Source organism: Equus asinus, chromosome 1 (assembly GCF_041296235.1).
Source record: "Equus asinus isolate D_3611 breed Donkey chromosome 1, EquAss-T2T_v2, whole genome shotgun sequence".
NCBI classification, from domain to species: domain Eukaryota; kingdom Metazoa; phylum Chordata; class Mammalia; order Perissodactyla; family Equidae; genus Equus; species Equus asinus.
In genome coordinates, this window is record NC_091790.1 from 157,511,137 (window position 1) to 157,535,030 (window position 23,894).

Consider the following 23,894-nt stretch of genomic DNA (forward strand, 5'->3'; position numbering starts at 1 on the left):
ATAGCATATTTCAGGACACGGGCTATTTATTCATCATCTTAGCATCCACTCTGTATCTTGTAGATAGTGAGATATATAAGAAAATATGGTAGAGTTGATTGTGGACTGTGTAGATAGAAAAATGAAAAACTAATCAACCACAAGTTTTATCTATATGCTATTTGAATGAATTTTTGTTCTTTAATTACTTCATTACCTTGACATATTAATTTAGTACAAGGTGCCTAGTGCTTGACTGGTTCTTGAACACCTCAGCATTCTCCAGCCTCAGCACCTTTGCACTTGGCATTCCCTGTGCCTAGAAGGTGCTTCATTTGGCTTTTTGCATTTACTAGTTTTATCTAAGAGGTTTCAGTTTAAATGTCGCCTCTTCCTTGACCACAGAATATAAAATATTTACTCCTTTCACATCATCCTCTTATCTTCGTATCACTTACTACAATTTGTAATTATCTTAACAGAGAACAGGTCTGCCTTTTTTATGCCTAAACCCCCAACAGCTAGAACAGAACCTAGCATGTAATGGGCTTTCAATAAATATTTGTTGAATCAATTAAACACATAATAATAAGAACATATGATGAGAAGAAAAGACAAAGTAGAAACAAAAAGCTCCACTATTAAGGAAATAAAGCATAAATAGGAAAATAACTTGAAACAATCAGCAACCATCAGGAAATCTAAAATAGTACTGAGATGCTTACTTATAAATATTATATATAACAAGAAAACAAAATGGGAAAGGCCAAAGGAGGAGAGTTTCAGGAAGAAAGGGGTGGTGAGTAAAATAAAATTTCCAGAGACGACTTTGAGGACAGAGACTGATGATCGGGCGAGTACTGGTGACTTTGAGGGAGCTGTTTTAGTTAAGAGATAAAGATAGCAAATCAAATTGCCAGGCATTAAGGAGTGAGCAGGTGAAGAGACACCGGAGACAGGGCCCAAAGAGCTCTGCAAGAATTTTTATGCTAAAGAGAAGTAGAGTTAGATTGCAGCTCCTTGAACCAGGATCAGGAATGTGGAAAGACGCCCAGACAAGAAGGTAGGAGATTTGGGATCCAGTTCCAAAGAGAGCTCCAAAATGCCACTCTGCATCTGAATTTCCTTATTCATCCATAAGAAAAATTTTCTGCTCCATCTCAACTCCTGTAATAACGAACAAAGGGGCTAATGGATAAGCAGTTATAAGGAGCTGTCATTTCTTAGTAAGAATTCTAACGAAGTTCTAATAAAGAGGAACAAATCTATAACAGAATGTCTTATTTAAAACAAGATCAAGGTAAAATTTCACTTGAGCTTAATTAAGTTGGACTGGATTTTTTCTGACTTTGTTGAAGGCTTTGCATTTACTTGACTGCAGCGCTTGCTGAGGCCAGATATGAAGAGTGCTTATATTTATCGCTGACATTATGTTGAACTTGTCCATTCTTATTAATCATTGCTTTAAAGTAAGCAGCTGAGTACTCTTAGGAAGTTGATATTCCCAGCTGACCTATCTGCAAAAATAGTGAAGCTTGACGCTCTCCTGCTGCAGCCTGTCTCTAGAGATGTTGTGTGTGTGTGTGTGTGTGTGTGTATTTTTTCTAGGACCTAAAAAAGCAAATAAATTTTTGTGAAGCTACTACAAACTTTATCACATTCTATGTTCTGAAAGGATGGAGGAATTAAAAACAAAAGCAGGTTCTGATCTGTTTATACTCTACATGGTTGGCAAATCATATCTGCAGAATGAAGACTCCAGTTAAAAAGTCTGATAAAAAAGCGATTAGAAGCTAGGCCTTGAAACTAATTGCTGAGATTTCTTGGTACTAAAAGATAAGGCATTCAGTTATGTATAGATACAAAACCTACAGTGTGAATATTTGACCTTCTGGCACAGTTTTAGGATTCTTCATCTAAAATTCACAGAAAAATCTTAATAGCCCAGCTCCATTAGTGAAATTTTTCTTCTTGTTTTATAAATGCTAGTATTTTCATCTGATTAGAGCGGTTGACATTTGAGTACCTTCTGGTTCACCAACTAGTACTCTAGGCAATGTAAACATAAACATGTGAGTCTGAAAATTTAGAATTTGGTGGCTAAATAATCCAAACCATCAATAACTTCTAGTGATTCTATTAGGGTCTCTAAAAAAGAAATCTGATCTTTTTTTGTAGGGTCCTTTCCTCTTGTTAAAGTTTCTATTCCTTCTTTTGTCCCTTTAATCATTTTAAATGCACTTATTTTAGTCTTTTTTCAGATTGTTCTCTCATCTCCAGTTCCTTATGGATTAATTCTCTCATTTATCTTATTCTTCACCATATCCCTCCAAACATGGTTTAACGCATCATGCCACAAATTTTTATCAGTACTATTTTGTCTTTCAGAACTACATATTTTGTAATTTCCATTGTGATTTCCTTTTTTAACTCATGAGCTATTCAGAAGTTTATTTTTCACCTCCAAACACAAGGGCTTGGTTATTTTTAATTATATTTTTAGTGTGTTGGTTTCTAATCAAATTTCATTGTATTTAAAGAATGTAGTCTGTATGATATACATTCAGGCAAATCTATATGTTGAGATTCAATTGTGAAATTATATGTAGTCAATTTCCATGAATATTCTATGTATACTGAAAAGAACATACATCTTTTTAGATAGATTAGATCAAGTTTATTAATTTTTTGGTTCAAATCTTCCTTACGCTTACTAATTTTTGCCCCCTTGGTCTACCAATTTCTAAAAGGGATATATTAAAATTTCCCACTATGATTGAGGATTTGTCAAATTTGTCTTATAATAAGTTTTTGCCTTATAGTTTTCAAGGTTATGTAGTTAGAAGCATTTAAGCTTTATCTTCTTTTACTATTATTATGCAGTGTCATTCAGTACTCCTTTTATTGCTTTATGCCTTAAATTCTATACTGTCTGTTGTTAACATTGCTGTAGCAGCTTTCTTTCAAGAGGATTGCCTGGTATATTTATTTTCATTCCCTTATTTTGAAAATGTCTATGTGGTTTTATTTCAGAAATATTTCCCCTAAGAAGAATGTTACTAGACTAAAAAAAAAATCCAATGTGATAATTTCTGTCTTTAACAGATAAATTTAATCAAGTTACATTTATTGTAATTACTTTTATATTTGGGCTTATTTTTACCTTATTTTCTCTTTGCTCCTTTTTCTTTTTTTTCCCTGCCTTCTTTTAGATTTAAATTTTTTTCTGAGATCACTTTTATTTCGCCTCTCCTGCTTTGGGAACCCCAAAATTGCATTCCTATTTGGTACTTATTCTGAAATTTTAACATGTATTTCCTAACAAAGACCACAATTACTAAGTATTTCTCTCCTCCTTCCTCCTGAACAGAATAACAGTTAACATACTTTCATTACCCTACATCTTCATCTTGCCCCCGCTAATTTTATTAATTGTTAGTTACATTTAGTTTCACCTCTTTTTTTATTTTTTATTTTTTTGAGGAAGATTAGCCCTGAGCTAACATCTGCTACCAATTCTCCTCTTTTTGCTGAGGAAGACTAGCCCTGAGCTAACATCCGTGCCCACCTTCCTCTATTTTATATGTGGGACGCCTGCCACAGCATGGCATGACAAGTGGTGCCCTGGTCCCCACCCAGGATCTGAACCGGCAAACTCCAGGTCACTGAAGTGGAACATGTGAACTTAACCACTGTGCCACTGGGCCGGCCCCTAGTTTTACCTCTTTTTTTAAATTAAAAAAAAGCTCATGTAAAAATAATCAACAGTTAGTAAAAGTCACTAACATATTTTACCCATTTCTGTGTTCACTATTGTTTCCTGTATTCTCCACCTTTCCTCTGTATTCACTTTTCTTTAGGCTAAAGTTCATAGTAAGGGGCAGAGCTGGGAGGCAAAGCAATGTGTTGCTCTCAACCACAACAATTTACTAGTTGCAGATTTAGAGAAAGGTATTCTGTGTGTAGGGATAGGAGGTGGAGCTGGTAGATAAGAGGCAGATGGAGAGGAAGAGGGGAAGTGGAGGATAGCTTGAGAGACGATGTCATGATAGTTTTGACACTATCTGTCAGAAGACAGGATTCCTATAACAGAAAAGCAAAAACAACAAACTCATGAGACATGAACATAGTATATATACTTTTTTGTTATTGTTCTTGGCTGTCAAGTTGATTCCAACTCCTAGAGACCCTGTATACAGCAAAGTAGAACCATACCTGCTCTTTTTGCGCCATCCTCTCACCTTCTGGCACTGTATCAGACAATGCTCCACTGTTATTCATAGGGTTTTCATGGCCAATTTTTTCAGAAGTAGGCAGCCAGGTCCTTCCTTCTAGTCTAGTCTGGAAGCTCTGCTGAAACCTGTCCACTATGGGTGACCCTGCTGGTATTTGAAATACTGGCGGCATAGTGTTCAGCATCACACAGCTGCCACAGGATGACAACTGATGGACGGGTAGTGTGGCTCTCTGACCAGGAAATGAACCTGGGCCACGGTGGTAAGAGTGCCTAATTTTAACCACTAGACAACCAGGGCTGGCATATATGTACATAAGACATAAAAAAACACAGGGAATTAAGGGTGTAGTCATAGGTCAAGGCTTGGGCCAAGAAGGGAAGGAACAGTTACACCCCTTTAAGGCCTGTGTAAGAATGGCAGAGGGATTGCAGCACCTCGGCGCAGTGCCTGCCACATAATAAGCGCTTAAGAATATTTACAGAATGAAAGAAATGAAAGCAAGGAAGAAAAGAAAGGATGGAAAAGAAAAAGGGAAGGTAAGAAAATAAAAGAATGAGAAAAGGAAGAAGGTAGTAAGGAAGTAGGAAGAAAAGGCAATAAAGGGCAGAAGAACGTGAATCAAAAGAAGGATCTCGTTTTTAAAAAAAATTTCCATGCATTTGTATATTTGTAAATGGGCAAAAAAAAGACAAAAGATTCATATCAACTGTTACTGATGTTTACTTAGGGTAGAGGGTGAATGATTTCCACTTTTTTATTTTATGCACATCAGCAATATTTAAGGTTTTTTCCTGTGAGCATGTATTGTTTGTAAATAAAGATTTAAAAATTAAGACTTAGCAAGAGCAAAAGGAAAATGAACTGAGAATAACAAAGAACGCCTGACGTGGCTTGTTGTGAAGTACATTCAGGCGAGCCCACCTTCACCGATCCCTCTCAGGGCTGCCTGAGTGCTTCCCTGTTGACCTCCAGGGCAGAGACCATTTTCCTGCCATCTCAAGCTCATTACTCTCTTCGAAATCCAGGCCCAAGAAGGGAGAGAAGTCCTATAAGAGGGCTTCTTCTCCTCTTAAAGCTACCTTCCAGGTACCCCTGGAATTGCATGACCCTGCATTCTCCCAGGATGCCTTACTCCCTTTAAGAGGATCCAACCCCTTACCTACGGGTCTTTCACTTCAGCCTCAAAAGAACAACCCTACCAGAATATTATAAGCCAAGTATTCATACAAGAAAGACACATATTTACAACATCAAAATTAAACTCTTCCTTCACACATTGTAGCTCACGAAAATAGAGAAAAAGTGTCCTTCCTTTTTCATCTTTGATGGTTTTCTCATTTCTCTAAGACTGACAGAACTTCAGTCCCTTGAAGGAAACAGTGACAGACTCGTCCAGCTGGTCCCTTATGACCTAGAACCATTCTATGAAATCCTAGTTTTATGTACGTAAGAAAACCTATGTTGTGTCCATAAAAATAAACTCTTCCACGGAGCATGGTTTATGGGTTTTTATAACTCAAGAGATACAGATAAAAAGGTGATAAAGCAAAAGCTATCCATTACAGTCCTGCACCAAGCTTTCTCAACCTTACCACTATCGGCATTTGGGGCCAGATAATTCTTTGTTGTAGGGGCTGCCCTCTGCATCGTAGGATGTTTAGCAGCATCCCTGGCCTCTACACACTAGATGCCTGTGACACACATACATGCACACACATGTATGCACGCACATGCACCAGTTCTGGCAACCACAAATGCCTCCAGGCATTAAATCATTAAATGTACCCTGGGGATCAAAATCTGCTCTCATTGAAAACCACTGATATAGCTCCAAGTTGCAAAAAACAGATTAGCTTATCTCTCTGCCAGTAAAAATGTAAGTTTTGCCTACACACAGGTATTTTGGGTTTTAATATATGTTAAACCATCTCTTGCAATGAAAAGAATTTGTTTGCAATGCCAATGGCAAAGCAGAGAAAAACTACATGACAGGCACAATTATATTCCAAAGCTTCATGCCATATTACGAAATAGGTAACATAAAGAACACTAAAGTCATATTTATATTCAACAAAGATATATATTCAAAAATATAAACAATTAGACATGTGCAGTGACCCTAATTTATGGATGTTTTCCTTATATTCTATAACTTCAGATAACCCTCTCAGCAGAGTTCAGAGCTGAAACCATCCAAAAAATTGACTCTAATCTAGTTATCCACTTGGGAAAAAATGTTTATCATACCGTATATTAGACACCATACCTCCACACTTAACAACTTTATAATTCAGTACCATAGTTTAAGAAAAAAGAATGCCAGCAGGCTGCCTGGACTAACAATATTAAAATGCTGAATATATGTGGTTCTGTGAAAGTCAGCTGGCATCTTTCCTCCACATTCCAAAGAAGGAATGAGAAAAATTCTTTGGTGAAACCAGGACCTACCATCACTTACAATGATGTTAACACCCGAGACTCCAGGGTCCCCTAAAATCTTGATATTAACTTGGTAATATGAGTGATAATTATTCAGCAAGAAAATAAAGCTAAAATGTATTTTGGGGGGTTGTTACCACTTTTGATTAAGTTAGCATTCATGTCCACTTGCCGGAGATTGCTTCAAATTTAAGGACCCAAACACTTCTTTTTTATGTATACATCATAGTTTCATTGAAAAATATTTATAGTTGCATTTTACTTTATGTTCCATTTTAGATGCAGATAGTGAGACTGAATAAATTTAAAATGTAATTGAATGACCAAAGGATAAAAACATCCTTTCCTGGCTTGTAATAGTTTAATCTGTCATTACGATAAAAAAAAATGAATGAATTAACACTTAAAAAAATAGGTTAATGGAATTAGAAATTCATCTTCCTGTTTTATGTTGCCCTCTCTCCTCCAGTCCCCTTGCCAGAAGAATTTCAAATGCAATTCCCTTGAAAGCGACAGATTTAACAGGCTAACAGGAGGTTACCGTCTTGTTACTGGACTGATTCTATTAGTCTATATCTAAAAAAATCTTTTTGTTGTTTTTTCTGCACAATTTCCTGACATTAAAAAAAAATCAAGTGACAAGGTAACTAGAAGAGAAGAGACAGCTGGATTGATTTTTGCAACAATGTCCCAAGTATTGTCTTCCCCTTTCAAGATTCAAAATCAAACAAAAATGTTCTTCTGTATTTCTAGTGAAAAAATGAGCAATAACTTCCGAAATTTGTGCTAAACCAAATGAACTCATTACTGCATTAAAAAACGGATTAACACACTTTGATCAATATATTAGCTGTGCAAACAAATACACTATTGTATCATAGTATAGACTATAGGAACATTACAATGTAAGCCACTTTGCCTGGCCTATGCTAACAGGTACTAAGACATAAAAGAAGTCAAAGCATTAAGGTATTTTGAAGAAAAGCCAGATGCCTTTAATACTCCCCAGAAATGGCACTCTCTCAACTCTTCTGTACATATGTATTAATCCTCTAAATGCAAAGAAATTTTACAAATTTATTCTTATTCATTTGTGAAGTTAGTTAAAAATTAATGAACAAGAAATGAAAGAGAAACTATTGTAATAAAGTTAGAATATTCTAACTGAAAAACAATTATGAGACTATTTATACAATAGTGTAAATTATGGAATTTATGAACATTTAGAATTATGGACATTTTTAAGGGATATTTTGCAATACAGTTTTTTAAACAATGTTTTCTTCTTATTCTTGAGACTTAAACACTGCAGGTTTATTTTACATTAAAAAATGCATTTATTAGAGTAAGAGTTTTACTTTCTCAAAAAAAGAACTTTGTGATTTAAAGTAACATGTTGAATGCTTAGATTTTTCTTCAAACACATTTGTATGCTTCATCTTTCAACTAAGAGGATTAGTTTTCAACTATATATAATTGACAGAAAATTGTGTTGAAATGGTAGTATTAATTAATTCCGGGAATTTAACCAGTCAGATTTCAGAGATATGCAGTTCTTTGTACAGAACTGGAAAAATACCAACAGTTTGTAAACGTGTTCACTACTTTTCCACTGTCTTCACCTCCTTTCAAAATTATACTCATATTTCACAGAAGTGAAAGCAATTAGTTCAATTCTTATTATGAAAGAGAGATCATTTCTTAAAGGAAAAAAGTTACCTTTCTAGTTTTAGATATTTAATCAAACAAAACCTCTAAGAGACAACTTTAGGGCTTTCACTAAGAAAAATCCCCTCTGTAGTGGCTGGCTCCAACTCGGCCAACTTGAACTGTGCAGATGTTGAAGTGGCTCTCGGTTACACCGAGGAAGAAAGACGAGCTAGACATTCCGCAGCTGCCTCCGCCAGCCTCCTCCCCAGGGGCACAGCTGCAGGCTCGACCAAGCTCAATCACTCTGTACAGCAACTGGGATCCCAGGCTGGGGCAAGCAATCCCAGGGCAGCTAAGATTTCTTCCAGGACCACAGCAAGAAGTAAGACTACTTAAAGAGCAACCAGTTATTTCCAACAATTATGTGGCCCCAGGCCAAAAAAAGGGATTAAGAAGAACATCTGTAGCAAGGGAAAGTAAAAGACGTTTCATGCTTTTAAGATTTCAAGCTACTTACAGGAGATCTTCCTTGGACCCTTATTATGAAAATGATTGTGAATACTTGATCCTCTATTTGGGGGCAGGGAGAGGATGATCAAGTTGAAGAAACACAGAACTTAATTGACAGTCAATTCAACAATTGTAATGTAACCCATTCACTGCAGGATTTTAAAAGAATAAAATGTATATGATAGTAATATTGTGTTTAAAGTTACTACACTCTTCCATTTTACATCTGTATAAGCTCTCCTGAACATTTTAAAGATTAAAATCATTGTTATTAATGATATGGTATGACTAAAAATAAGCAGCCAGAGAATAGTCTTCCTGCTTGAGAATAACTGATGCTGTGGCAGATGCCATTTTCTTAGGATAAATCAGAAAGGAGAGAGTTACGAACTATGTTTCACTAAAATAATAGAAATATATAGGTTACTATTTCCCACAAAATTATGCTTTTATACTAATCAGCTTCTTCTAGGGTAAGAAAGGACAATATGTAGACGCATATTTTGAACAGTTTTTGTAATTTCTTGAATTTATAATACCATTACAAACCTTAATTCTTACTTGGTCAGAGAACCATTATTATACCTTCATATGAGCACTTGCAAGAATTTACCAGATACAATAATGACGATGTGACAATTTGTTGTGGGCTTGCTATGATTCAAGCCCTGTGCTAAGAGCTTTAGATACATTACCTCATTTACCCTCCCCAATGATTATCCCCATTTTATAGATGAAGAAATTGACTTTTAAGGTCGTTGAGCTAGTAAACGGTACAGCCAGAATTTAAACTTTTTAACTCTAAAGTCCATGCTAGCTATTATGTTCTACTGACTTCACTGAAAATGACATCTGTACATTAATTTGCAACACTTTAAGTAATTCTGAAATGAATTTTAAAGGTTTATACTATGTCGTTAAATTGTTCTATTCACAGAAAAATAGCCTGTCTACATGAGATGTTAAATCTCACTTATATTGCTTATAATCCCTTTTTCTTCTCTACTGATTTTTTTAATAGCCAGAAAAAAGCTTATTTCAACCTAGAGTATTAGTAATGCAAAAATTCCCTGAATGTTTTCATATTCTAAATATCCCAAGTTCCAGATGCCTATCTTTCTGTTTTAGATTGACTCTCAAAACTACAAGTCAAATAGCTAACAGATAATTAATTTTATGATTCATAACAGATACTAAGGCATATAAACACTAAACCATGACTGAAAATGTAGAATAAGATAACTTATTCATCCCGATGATAAACTATCAAGAAAACCTCAAGCCTCAAAAGGCCTTTGCTTCTAGTTCAACAATATTCCTTTAAGACAACGCAATACACTCCAGCAAGGAGGAATCTATGAGGCAGAAGCTGTTGACATATGGGGTGTGCACAGAACTTCTGGTTAATGGAAGTTCCAAGATGTATAAACAAAAAATGATGTGTGAGTTGGTGGAAAAAACTGTAAGGCAAGTCAATTTTTTAATTAAAAAATTATGTAGCATAAACAATGCTAATGAGCCAAAAGTCCCATGAGATTAGGACTGTATCTGCTTCATTTTAACATTCCATTCACTTTTCATAAGCGTACATCCACTCACTTAAAATGCCTCAAGCAGAACCCTTTGCGTAAAATAGAGTTTTGAAGATTTTCTTTGTCCTTGTTTTTAAGATCTCACCATTTTCTACTCAAGTTGTCAACTTGATGATATATGACATTTTTTAAAAAGCTCTAAAATCCTTAAATGAATCACCAGATAATAAATACCTGGAAGCTCTTCATAAATTTCATCATCAATTGGTTGACTGCTTCCTGGTGAACTGCTGATTGGGAGAGGATGATCAACATCATCATATAATTCTCCTCTTTCTTCATCATCCTCAGGAATATTATCAGATCCCATATCTACAACATATGTTTCATGAAGTAAATTTTTAAGGAATGCAAAGGAGATTTTCAAAACCATTTCCTCAATTAATGCAGCCCTACAAAGTCACAATATTGTTATATGCTATATCCTTAACTTAAAATATTTTTAATTGATTGTTGCATAAATACATTAATTTCAAAGTTCCCAACTGGTACTTACAGAAAAGATACTTTTATAAATCTGAAGTGAATGGTCTGTATTAACACCAGTCATGTTCCCTTGGTCATTCTCACAGAAGTCAATAAGATTTTTTATATGAAAATCCAAATCATTCAGTTGTCCAGTATTTAAAGACTGCAATAACCTGTTCAATCGATTGCTCTTACCTTGTAAAACAAATTTCAGCTGCTGAACCCATTCTTCAGCATCTTTGGGAGAAGCTGCTGTGAACTAATAAAAAACAAACAATAATAAGAAAAATCACTGCAGTAGAAAGGTATGTTGCATTCTTATCATTTCTTTAAGACCATTAGTAATTCTTTTCATGTCCAACACTACTTTTCTTGCAAGGATGCTTCTTATAATGTGCAGTTAATTTTGACAAATTTACGTAATTGAAGCAGAGGATGATGGATTTGGAACTCTGATCAGCAGCTGGCAGCTGTGCAAGAAAAAAAGCTGCTTCTCTTCATCAATGTCAAAGACAGAACTGACGAACAAAATTTGCCCTTGACAATTAGAAGACACCCATGAATTTCTTTAGACTGCTGGGCACAGTTTTCTTAAAAATGTTCTTGTCAGATTCCAACACACTACCTGACAACTTAATTAACTGGCTTTCAACTGCAATCTCAGATATTTAAAACTTATTAAACATACATTCCATATTGATGCTAGCTGATAGCTCTTGAATTGCAGAGCTGATCCGTGTCTTTACCTTCATTTTCTCCCACAACCCTAAGCAATACGATATGCATTAATACTCTGATATTTTTCTATTGATAACTTACTCTTTCTGCTATGCAATTCTTTTAAGAAATCATACAGTTCTATTAAAACAGATATAAAATGCAACATGTGAAGTAATTGATAAGTTACATATTCACTTGTTCTCTTTCAAGAAGATATCACTTGAACTAATCTGAAATTTTTTTTAAATGTATTTCCTCTCATGTGAATGTTCAATGTACAAAAACTGGTATTTTGTATTATTAACACGTCAGTAAGAGTCGTTTTAACAAAATGTTAATGTCTTTATAAATGAAATCAGAACATTTTATCAACCTAATTCAAAGCAACATAAAAATTCCAACCTGATAGACACGTTTATCAGGAGCAGAGATTTCAAAACAGCAGTCTTTCTTTCCATCCTTCCTAAGAGTGTTATTCATTCTGACATTGTAGCCATCTATTGCAAATTCACCTTTCTGTTGTTTGTCTGTTGAAGATAAAATGAAAGTTAGAATTTCATTTACTATAGTGAATATAAATACTGAGTCGATTACCTTATATTTCTATTTTCTTAGAGTATTTTTGGTCATTATGTTCAAATAATGTTTCTACATATCACTTCTTTTTTTTTTAAAGATTGGCACCTGAGTTAACAACTGTTGCCAATCCTGTGTCTTTTTCCTTTTTTTTCTTCTTCTTCTTCTCCCCAAAGCCCCTCAGTACCTAGTTGTATATTCTAGTTGTAGGTCCTTCTGGTTGTGCTATGTGAGATGCCACCTCAGCATGGCCTGATGAGCAGTCCCACGTCTACGCCCAGGATCTGGACTGGTGCAACCGTGGGCGGCCAAAGCAGAGAGTGTGAACTTAAGCACTCTGCCATGGGGCTGGCCCCTAGATATCACTTTTAATTCTAAAATTATAGAAGTATTTGGGATGGTTGGGTTTAAAAAGGATATCTTACGGAACCAGAAGAAGAGATCTGCAAATAGTGGTTTTATTCAGAAGGAAGTATGGAAATATGACACTTTCGTGTAGGGAAACTCCAAGAACTGGAACTTGGACTTGCTAGACAAACCTACTACAAATCTGTGGCTCTTTCAGATTTAGGAAGCCAGTGGAGAAACCTGTCCAGCTGAAAACTTGCTGGGCTTTATTTACCACTATCTCCCCTCATCACCACCCTCTCACGCCCCATCCCCAAAAAAGCTTCTACAACACAACTGTTGTTTAAAAAAAAAAAAATCTCCTAAATTGGTATGAATTGAACTCTATATTTAAAAAGCAAAGCAAAACAAAACAAAACTATTAATTATAAAAGGACTTAGGTGGGGAAAAAGTATTTGGCCGGAAAGGAATGGTAAAGCAAGTACAGAAGCATTAGTTACCAAAACAAAGTAGGTTTCTCCAACAGTCAGTGAACAGTTAGACTAGTAAAGCCTATTTGAATCTCCTATGATGAAGAGTCAAAAGAAAAGACGACTTGAGCTTTAGTCAGATATTATTTCAAAGACAAATAAAGTAGGAATACAAAAAAGAATTTAACACTCTGAAACTGAAAATGAAATTAGTCAGCCTTCCTACTCCACCAAGTTATACTATTTTGATAGAAAAGCTGCACAGCTATGGGTTTACTTCCTAGATTAACACACAATATTAAAGTCATGAGTAAGGACAACTGTCTCTTTTACTGAGCTCAGGGAAAACACAGAAATGCCTCCAATATCGTCGGGTAAAGAGCTCGCTCAGCTCAGTGCACCAATAAAATATTTATCTCCTTTTCTTAAATATACAAATTTAATGTTTTAAGTAACAAATATTTTTAAAAGGTCAATGAGATCATATCTTGTTCAAAACATCAAATGAGAAAGAAATCTGAGTGAGAAATTCCTGAATTAAATCTGGACATTCTAATCATATTTAGTCCTAATTTACATCTTTGGATGATTGAAAAAAGTTTCAAATCCAAAAATCTAAAGTTTGCTTTGTGGAAAAAAGCTTACAACAAACCCTAAGAGGTTCAGAAAAACTATAAAAATTAGGGCAGTATTTCCCAAAGTGTGTTTTATGGGACATTAATAGGTTTCTAGGATCAAATAAGTTTGGGAAATGCTGAATTAAAGTTAAACAGATTTTGTTAGTCCAGGCCTTCTTGAGACCCTTAATATACTTACATATTGATTGAATTTCTATGAGAAAGATTTAATATGCAGCATTTCCCTAAATTATTTGTCCATGGAACCCTTTATTACCAGAAGACTTTATGGAACTGGTACTCCCAGGACATATTTTGCAAAATACCTAACTAGAAAAATAATATTGGGACAAAAGCATTAAAATAATAAATGGCTAAGCACAGTTGGTTCTTCTTATACTAAGCACTTAAAACAAGCAAGGGAGCAATACAGGCAAAGCTCGTAACACCTTCCTAGACCTTTCCCGTCCTCCCACTGAAATACACACACACACAATACAAGTTTACGTGTTCCAGGAATATTAGTCAATGATCCACTAGATTGCAAAAGGATTTAATTTTCACTGCAAAAAATGGAAGTAGTCAGAGGCAAAATATTAAAAGCCATATAGGACAATTTTGAGAGATTTCTTTAAACTCCCCAGAAAAAAGAGGATTTTCAAGGACCTGATGGAGGAAAGTCACTCCCTTGCTACACAAGGGCTCAATCGCTCCACTCGCTTGGTCCATCTGATCTGAAGCCCATGCTCTCTACCACCAATCTGGGTCTAAAATTCTTGGCGCTATAACATGAGTGGGATGGAAATGCATAACGAGTAGGAGTTTACATCTGGGGATGTAAAATTAGCACTACAAAGACTGAGTTTGGAAGAGCTGCCCGGAGCAGGATACCTTCTTGTGCTAAATTAACTAGGAATGAGAGGACCAGGAAGCCAAATTAGACGACCCCTCCTTAGACTAGCAGATCCATTTTAGGCAAAACCCCCAGAAAAATGCTATGGGGTCTGTATCAGATCTTCTGTTCAAATCGAAGAGGATGATGCAAGCACCCTCTAGTCAGATGAAGCAGAGAGAAGCCACTAATCCAATCTAGAGGTAAGCATCCCAGATTATAGAGACAAGGATAAAAACTATATCCTCATCCAAGGATAAGTGAGAGAGGAAAAGCAAACAAACCAAATGAACACAGGTGCCATAAAAATATTATGTAATATGAAAACATAACATAGCACTCAAGATGTAGAAAGCAAGAGCAAACTATGAGAAACAGAAATAAACTCTAGACAATTGCTTTGCATCTTTTATAAAGTAAAAAAATAAATAATTCTGAAAGAGATAAAAGATGAGACAATGCAATATAAAATAAATAGAGAAATGGCTGAGAGGTAGAAATTGGAATCAAGCTGGTAAAATAAGGGGAAAATACTTGAACAATAAGGAAATGGAAAATGTAGTAGTAACAAAAGATGTATTAAAGTGTTAAAAAGTTGAAAATTTTGAACACTCTTGAAAAACAGACCAGATATGCCTTTAAAAACTCCCTAATTAGGTAGAAAAAAAGAATAAGGGGGAAGAAGGACAAAAGGGAATATGATAGATCTGGAAGACAGACAAAAATACAACATAAGAAAAAACGAGTGTTCTGGAAGAAGAGTAACAAAATAGTGCCAATAATCAAAGATATAACAAAAGAAAACTTCATTCTGCCCAAGAAAGACCTAAATCTACAGAACAAAAGGTGCTATTGTTTAACCAAGTAAAAATAATAAAAATAAACTAATACCCACACCTTCTCAGCTGATTGTTGAGTTTTTGAGGATAATCGTATAAACATCCAGGTGGGGATAGAGGACGGCACCAGGAAGGTTGGTGAGAACAAAGGGAAATTTCTAACTCTCCCTCAACAGCTTTTGCAAATCCATAACCATAAAATAACTGTATCTCCAATTAGCTAATGTGGGATAGGAAGTTCCAGATATGAAACGGGCAGACATGGCTATGATAAGACTCTGCCCTTTTCCCTTCACATTAGCATCCCTTCTAGACAGAGAAAAACCTTAGCATTAGATGGCAATCCATAATAATTTATATATAGGTTAGTTCCACAGTGCCTTCTGGTATAGTTTCAAGGACGCTTCCTGACTCAAGAAAGATTGTTAAAAATAGTAATATGCCAATCAACTGGGAAATAAGGTCATTTAAGTTCATTTACCCAGAACTGTAAAATACTAATAAAATTTTTTTTTAAGATTTTTTTTATTTTTCCTTTTTCTCCCCAAAGCCCCCCAGTACATAGTTGTGTGTTTTTAGTTGTGGGTCCCTCTAGTTCTGGCATGTGGTATGCCACCTCAGCATGGCTTAATGAGCCGTGCCATGTCCGCGCCCAGGATTCAAACTGGTGAAACCTTGGGCCGCCAAAGCGGAGCGCTCGAACCCAACCACTTGGCCACAGGGCCGGCCCCAGTAATAAAATATTTTATTTAAGTGAACTTCCCAAATAGCAGAAGCTTATTCCTTTAAGTGCCAAAACTCTTTAAAAGGTTAGTTGTCATAACAGAAATCTTTCTGAAATATATACTTCCCTGATTTCTCAAACAATTCTTTTAACACAATTTAACATTTTCTTGGCAATCTAGTAGTATTAATCTGAGTACTAGTTTTTACATTTACAACACATTGATGTGCTCAAGATTTTTGAAGTGTCTGTCTTTCTATTAAATGTCCTCAGTTTCTAGTTCATACTTTAACCTTGCCTATATCACACTGCTCAAATTTAATGTCTACAGAATTGAAGGCTGCCAGGAGAAACTAGATAATGAAATCTACTAAATCAGTAACTTAATTTCACACAATTCTAATTCAGTAGGTTCAAAGTAAAAAGCAGTTGGCTTTGATCTCATACAAAACAAAATGCATGAGGATAATGACAGCTATTTCCTTCTACTTTTTCACTGGCTTTTAGGTTTACAGCTGTGTTCCGGGTTTCTAAGTGTGAAAAAGACAACTCACGTTTACTGAGCTACTATATGCCAGGAATTTAATACAGCATCTCTCATATATACCTTGTAATAATTCTAAGACAGAAGGTGTTTATTATACCCTAAGCACCGATGGGAAAACCAACCTTAAAATGACCAACTCGCTCACAGCTATACAACCTCTAAGTGGTAAAAGCCAGGACCCTAACCTAAGTCTGATTCCAAAGCCTTGCTTTTTCAAACATTTCACACTGTCTCCTAGAAAGGTGTTTCTCAAAGTATATCTCAAGAATCACCTATGTTAGAATCATCTTCAATGATAGTTTAAAAAGCAGAAATGGGGGCCAGCCCTGTGGCCTAGTTGTTAATTTCAGTGTACTCCACTTCAGTGGCCCAGGTTCGGTTCCTGGACACAGACCTACAACACTCGTTGGTGGCCATTCTGTGGCAGTGACCTACATACAAAATAGAGGAAGACTGGCATGGATATGGATGCTAGCATGTTAGCTCAGGGAGAATCTTCCTCAGCAAAAAAAAAAAAAAAAGCAGAAATGGTTACCACTCTGCACTTGCTGTATAGGAATCTCTGGAGATGGGTCCAGAAACCAAGTTTTTAGCAAGCATTCCAGGTGATTTTGATACATGTTAATGTTTGAAAGACCACTGTTCTAGAACATGTAATTTATGAAGTCTCAGTAGAGAAGATAAACTTTATCTTGCACTCCTCCTGTCACTTGGGTCCAACTTTCTCAGCTTGCTTTATGGGATCCTCTACCTTTGCCGATCTCTTAAACAGCCGTGACAGGTTAGGTTCTAAATCCTGCCCTTTTCCCACTTTACAGTTTTCCCTGAGCAACCTCACTCAATTCCAAGGACTAAATTCCTATCAATATGCTTGTAACTCATAATTTTCAGTCTAGCTTCAGAATTGCATATCTCAATCTTCATCTGTTCACTATACACATTTCATCTCTTGAATGCCCTATTAGGTGCAGTGACTATAATATGCCCACAATGGAGATCATCTTATCCCCACTCCCCCCAACACTTGTGATCTTTCTTGTTGTGTCCTGCTTCTCAATAAATGGTACCTCCATTAACGGAAGCCTCCAAACCAGAAAACTGAGCACCATTCTTGATTTCTTCCTTTCCTTCATCAACTGCCCTCACCTTCTTTCCCTCCACCCCACTAACACCTACCAAAATCCAATCAGTCCTATTTTTTCTGCAAATATGCTTGCTTTTTCTCCTCTTTGCTAGCTCTCAGAAACTATACTTAAAACACCAACCACTCTCCAACTATTTTAAATACAGTATAAATACAACAAGTAAATAATTCCAAATAATTTAGCATCCCTATAAGTTGTGAGCTTATGTCATTTGAGGATCCCCAGCATCCGAGTATCTTTCCCATTTTAGTCCTGAGATTGCCAAGGGGCAGAGCCAGCACAGAAGCTGGAGGAAGGTAGATTTTCCCTGTTCCAGATCAGTCAAGTAGATGCTCCAGCCTAGGACCTAAATCTGAACTGAGTAACCGAAGGATCAGGGGAGAGCTCAGAATCCATTCCTGTGGCAGTGGCATTCACTGATTTGTGGCAGTACACAATGGCAACATCACAAGTCCTGGCTTGGCAGGGCCAGCAGTGTGCCCAAGTTAGACTCCCCCTGGGGGTATGGATTGGGCTGAAGTTCCAGGCACCTTATCTCCTTAGTCCTTGCCTGCTTTCTGAGTCTGGTTGTTTAGCCTTCCAATCAATTCTATCTGAGAGCCAATATTCTCCCAATAATTTCCTTTTCTGCATGGTTAAACAAGGTTGGTCTCTACTGTTTATACCAAGAATGCTAACTTGGTACAAATGGCTAGCAAACAGAAAGATATGCAACGTGTTCAGAAATTTCTGATAATATCTCCTTATATTTAAGAAGGCCTTTCCCCCTTAGTGAATAACTCATGTTACTTCCAGAAGTATTAATGCTTATTAGTAGGAAAGAGGGAAATATGTCCCTTAATACTAAATCCTTCCCTAAACTTTATCAAGCTGATTACCAAGTTGTTCTAGGCCCTCAGTTAAAGATACATGAACATTTTCCTTGTTTATGCAGCTCACAGAAATACAGCTGCCATTGCTAATTCAGCTACTTGAAATATACTTCTGGAGTGTTGAGTTATACTGTTGAGGAAGTATCAAATTATTACTATTTTAAGTGAAAATACTATATACTATATATATTTGTTACTTAAGAGCCCCAAATGACTCTGAATAATAAACACAGGCAATACTTATGGGTCCAAAGGGAAGCATTTTAGTTAGAATTAAAAGTTTGGCCCATATGATCTGGTGGTAGGAAATTTTAGGCAATTCCAAAACCCTTTTTTTAAAAAATAAAAGTACATGGCAAACATAAGAATCAAGTGGGTTTGTAACACAGCCATACATTTTCAACCATAGATATCAACTTGATTAAAAAACAAGGCAGTATAAGGTAGCTGTGAGTGAATAATAAATATATTACAGGCATTTTTGTAGAATAGGAATTTAAAGCCCTGTTTCTACTTTTTTCCTACCGTTTTTCTCTACAACTGAAATTCAGATAATAATTATGATATGGCCTATTAGACTATCATAACATATAGCTATGGTTAAGATAAACATTACACAGAGAATATCTTAATATCCTATATATATATTACCCTCTTAGAGCCTCCTACGATCATTAGAGAATAAATGACAGTGCTCTACTTCTGCAACAGGAAAGTGGATAAAAATCACCTAAGATAACCTGCAGCTCCTTCGTGCACTTAGGTGGTAAACAACCTCTCTGGACTCTCAGCTACTCTCAGATTCAGAACACATCTTGCCTCCAGTCTTACCTTCTCTTGACAGCTGTCAACGTCATCTTTCCAACATCCAATCGAATTTTGTCCTGCCATCTACTTATCTTCAATGCTTAGAAACATTAACTGTCCCTTAGACAGGAAAGATCAAACTCCTGACTAGGGCATGTAACAACTTGTCCCCCATCTCCTCCAAGCTCACCAGCCCTCACTCACCTACTGCCCCAGTGAGCGGGCTCCTGTGTATTATACTGTTTTATGGGTCCTCTGTGCCCAATCCTCTGAGCCAATGTATTATATTGCTTTGCATTAATAATACCTGACACACAGATATCCAAAGAAAGTCTACTGGTATAGATGTATCTATAGACATAGATATATAGCAGTGCACAGTTCGATTTAAAATGTAACTACCTTCAATCTATATATATCTTCAATCTACGTATTGATGTATAGATATATTTTAAACCAAATTGTGTCCTGTTTTATTGCAAACCAACATGATTCATCATCCATCTCTTAAAAAGACTTAGTTTGTACCTGAATATTTCTGCATGTTGATGAAATCCTACTAAATATCAGATGTACATTTTAACTTCTCTACTCTGTAACGGGGTCTCTTAACTACAAAGGCAGAAAATAAAGGCCTTTTATTTAACATTCATTGTGATAAACTTTAAAGTTAACACTTGTATGTTAAAAGCCCCAAAGTCTATAAAATTGCAATAATTTCTGACAAAAAATAGAATTATTCCCATTTTAAAGGAATCACAAAGATATCATCTTTCTTGACACAAAGTTATGGTACAAATTGTTAAAATATCAGAGTTCATTTACAAATTTTATATATATATTCATGACAATTATAAAATGCTGATGCCTTGATCCTGGCATTTGCCTGAGTCAAATGAATCCAGAAAAAAGGAAGCTCTTATGACTGTTACTAAAGTTGTTACAAAACAATAGAACTTCCAACTATAGAAACACTGTTTCACTTTAACAACATCTTTAAAATAGTAAAAGAGAATTATGGTGTTATTTCAACATCAAAACCTACTTTATAATTTTCATCGAAACTGAACAGATATGTCCTATTGTTCCTATCAATGGCGAAGTTGTGAGGGAAATGAGAGAGCAGAGAGGTCAATTTCAAAGAAAAATTTTATTTCCCTGTCAACCTAAAAGTATTGTTATTTTAAATGATCTGTATTAAGCCCAATTTTCGAATTACTTTTATTATATGATTGAAAAGATATTACAATGAAAGAATTACAACCACATGATGTAATAAATAACTTTGATAGACACTTAGAATGACTTGGTAGGACTAAGGCTACTTGCAGATGCCACACACTGGATGGCGCTAGGGTTTTCTTTAATTGGGGAGTGGGGGCAGGAAAACCCCTTAACTGGGAAGAAAAGAGATACTACAAACTAACCCCTTCCCCTTCAAAAGTGGGAAGAGATAAGGTTCATGATGCTGATTTAAGATCATATGGAGGTTAAACAGAAAAAGGGAAAAAAGAACACAAGTTTGGAACAGGTTCCTAAACAGGCCATTATTTACAGGCATGTTAGAAGGTCTGATACCAAGTTGTGGAAAGAGCATAGCTTTGGGGCCAGAGACGTTTGCACTAAATCCTCAGTCACCCTCTCAGCAGCCCTGTGATAACCTCTCCTGACTAGACTAGTTCAGGGTCCTCCTAAATGATCCTGTTCACCCAGGCTTTATCCATTCCAATCCATCCTCCACAATACTATCACAGTTACTTCCTAAAAACCAAATCTGGTCATAGAGACCTATGCTTAAAGGCCATATATATTCAAGATAAAATACTTAGCAAAGCCCTTATTCTCATAATGCTCTTGTCAATCTGATCCTAACCCACTTCTTCAGCTTTATGTGCCCCTGCCCCTTACTCACTCAATACTCTGCCTCGATTCCAATTTTAATTTCATCCAAGGTCTTTCGCAACTCAGAATCTCTGTTGTTCCCTTGCCTGGAATGCCCATTTTAGTTTTCTTCACCCAACAAACCCCTACTCATTCTTTAAGGCCCCATGAAGGGTCCTCTCCACTAGGAAGTATTCCCTAACTCCCCTACGCAGTTAGCCAACCCTCCTTTGTGATCCAAAGATATTTTATTTAAATAACTTATTGTACTGCATTGACATGATCAGTTTACTCGCCCACCCCCTCTCTGATCCTGCAACTTGCTCTCTTCCTCTCACTGATACCCACACAACTCGAACTGTGAGTACCTCTAAGGCAGGATTATCTTTGGATCCCCAGTGCCTAGTATCCACCAAGTATCCAATAAATGTTTATCAAATAAAAAAAAAAAATGAAGAAATGAGTGAGAGAATGAATGACTACCCTCATGGCAGTCTGAGCATCTAAGACCTAAGAAGTTTGATGAATGAGATTTGTGAGAATCAAAGGAAGAGGACGGAGACAAAAGGATGGATGTGATTTCATAAAGTGATAAAATATGTACTATCTATCTATCTATCTATCTATCTATTTATATATTACTTAAGGGACCCAAATGGCCATGAATAATAAATACAGATAATATTTATGGGTACAAAGGTAAGTGCATTATTCATCCTAGAGGCTGGAACTACTCTTTCTAAGCCATTACTATCTTGATAGGTCAAAATGTTTTTTGGCACACACAGTAAGTTGGAAAATGTGAACTATGTATCTGTCAAACAGTAACAAAGTACAGTTTAACCTAGTAAGTGCTATTCAACTCCTTCTGTGCCTCTATAATCCATTTATCTAAATCCCACTTAGTTGGAGGATTATAGTTCTCATATATCTAAATAACTCTTTCCAAAGTTTAGGTGAATGGTTCACACATACAGTAAACAAGGCTGTACAAATCAGCTATCTGGTTTCACAAAAGAAAATAAAAATTTCATGTGACATGTACATTTTCCTGAAAAGAAAAAGATACAAAGGAAGGAAATTAGTATCACGCCAAATACACAATTAAAAACTGTCTAAAGATAGATTGGTTTTTTCCCTGAGCCCCTAAAAAGAGAAGAACTGGCCAAGAATTCCAAAGGAAGAAGCCAAAAGAGAAAAGAACCACTAAAAACAGATCTGAAACCTCTATGGAAACATGAGGCTTCATAGTAACAGACAGGGAAGAGCTTAAGGAAATATAAAGCTGATCTTCAAATAGCCACATAAAAAGGGAATGCTGGAATAGTAATTTTTAAAAAGCAGTGCTAGTCGAGGTGCCTAAATGGATCAGAAACAGTCAAAATACATAGTAAAAAGAATGTTATTATCACAAGGTCTCATCAATTAGAATAGAAATGGGAATTTAACTAATACCTCCCTAAAACTAGAATTTATTTATTGAATTTTAGCATTTGAAATAAACACAAACACTCCTTAGGTTTGGGGAAAACTTGCTAATCTTTGACCTCACAGTTGGTATATACCAGTTAGGACTAGGAGTAGAGGAAACAGGCATTAGTATTCATCGATTCTTAAAGAAATTAGAAATGAGAAGCCTAACTGAACCAAAGTCACAAGGATTTGAAACCTCCCTCCCCTGGTCTTATGAAATAGAAAATATTTCTTTGTAGTAATGTAAGATCTTGATCTCAATTAATAATGCTGCACAAAATTATATTTCTATAATAGTACTGCATGTTTATGACCTATGATAATCCTAACTGAACTTGGACTCTAAGTTTTCTGACAAAATCACCTATTTACCCTTAGCAAAAGAAAGAAGGCTGCCTGTTGGTAGTTGTTTATAGTTTAGAGTTCATTAATGTCATTATTACATTTGAACATACTGTAAATTGGTGACAGAATGTAAACTAGCCACTAAATTAATTCTTAATTTGTTAATCCCATTAGCCAAAATGTAGGACCAAGTTCTAACATCATGCATGTATTTCAAATTTATCTGAAATACAATAATTATATCTTCCCAGTTTTATAATTAGGGAAAAACTCCTAAAAACTGCAAATAATGCCAAACAAAACATAGATCCCAAACAACATTGATAAGTCACAATTCCACAGAAAATGTTATATTCAGTGACATTGGACTTTTATGACTTTTTTCTCCTTAAGTGTCCTTTCTGGAAATGAATGTTAGTTATTTCTATATGACCCTTACTTTATAGTATTCATCTTCTGACCTGCTTCTCCAAGAAAAAAGGAAAACTAAGAAAGCTTATATTCTTTAAATTTCAATATTTTATGGCTTTATTTGTTCAAATAATGTACTTAAAATTACATGAACTATGACTAAGAGATTTATTAAATAGCAAATGAAGTTACAAAATGTATCTTATTGTTTCTAAATTAACATAGTGACAATAGTGGTTAAGAGCATGGTCTCTAACCATCATGCCTAGGTTCAAATCCCAGATCTGTGACCTTAAACAAGTTACTTAACCTCTCTGTCCTCAGTTTTCCAAACAGTAAAATAAATGGCG

At 35.7% G+C, this 23,894-nt stretch overlaps 1 protein-coding gene across 1 annotated transcript in view; it reads right to left on the bottom strand.

Annotated features, from left to right (window-relative positions):
* The window catches only part of SKAP2 (src kinase associated phosphoprotein 2), a 169,629-nt gene that overhangs the window by 41,389 nt on the left and 104,346 nt on the right, over window positions 1-23,894 (bottom strand). The window contains exons 7-9 of the mRNA XM_014828777.3: window positions 11,999-12,123; window positions 11,072-11,135; window positions 10,583-10,720 (exon numbers count right to left, since the gene is read on the bottom strand). Of these exons, the coding sequence (XP_014684263.1) occupies window positions 10,583-10,720; window positions 11,072-11,135; window positions 11,999-12,123 (327 nt within the window). The remainder of the gene's footprint in view (window positions 1-10,582; window positions 10,721-11,071; window positions 11,136-11,998; window positions 12,124-23,894) is intronic.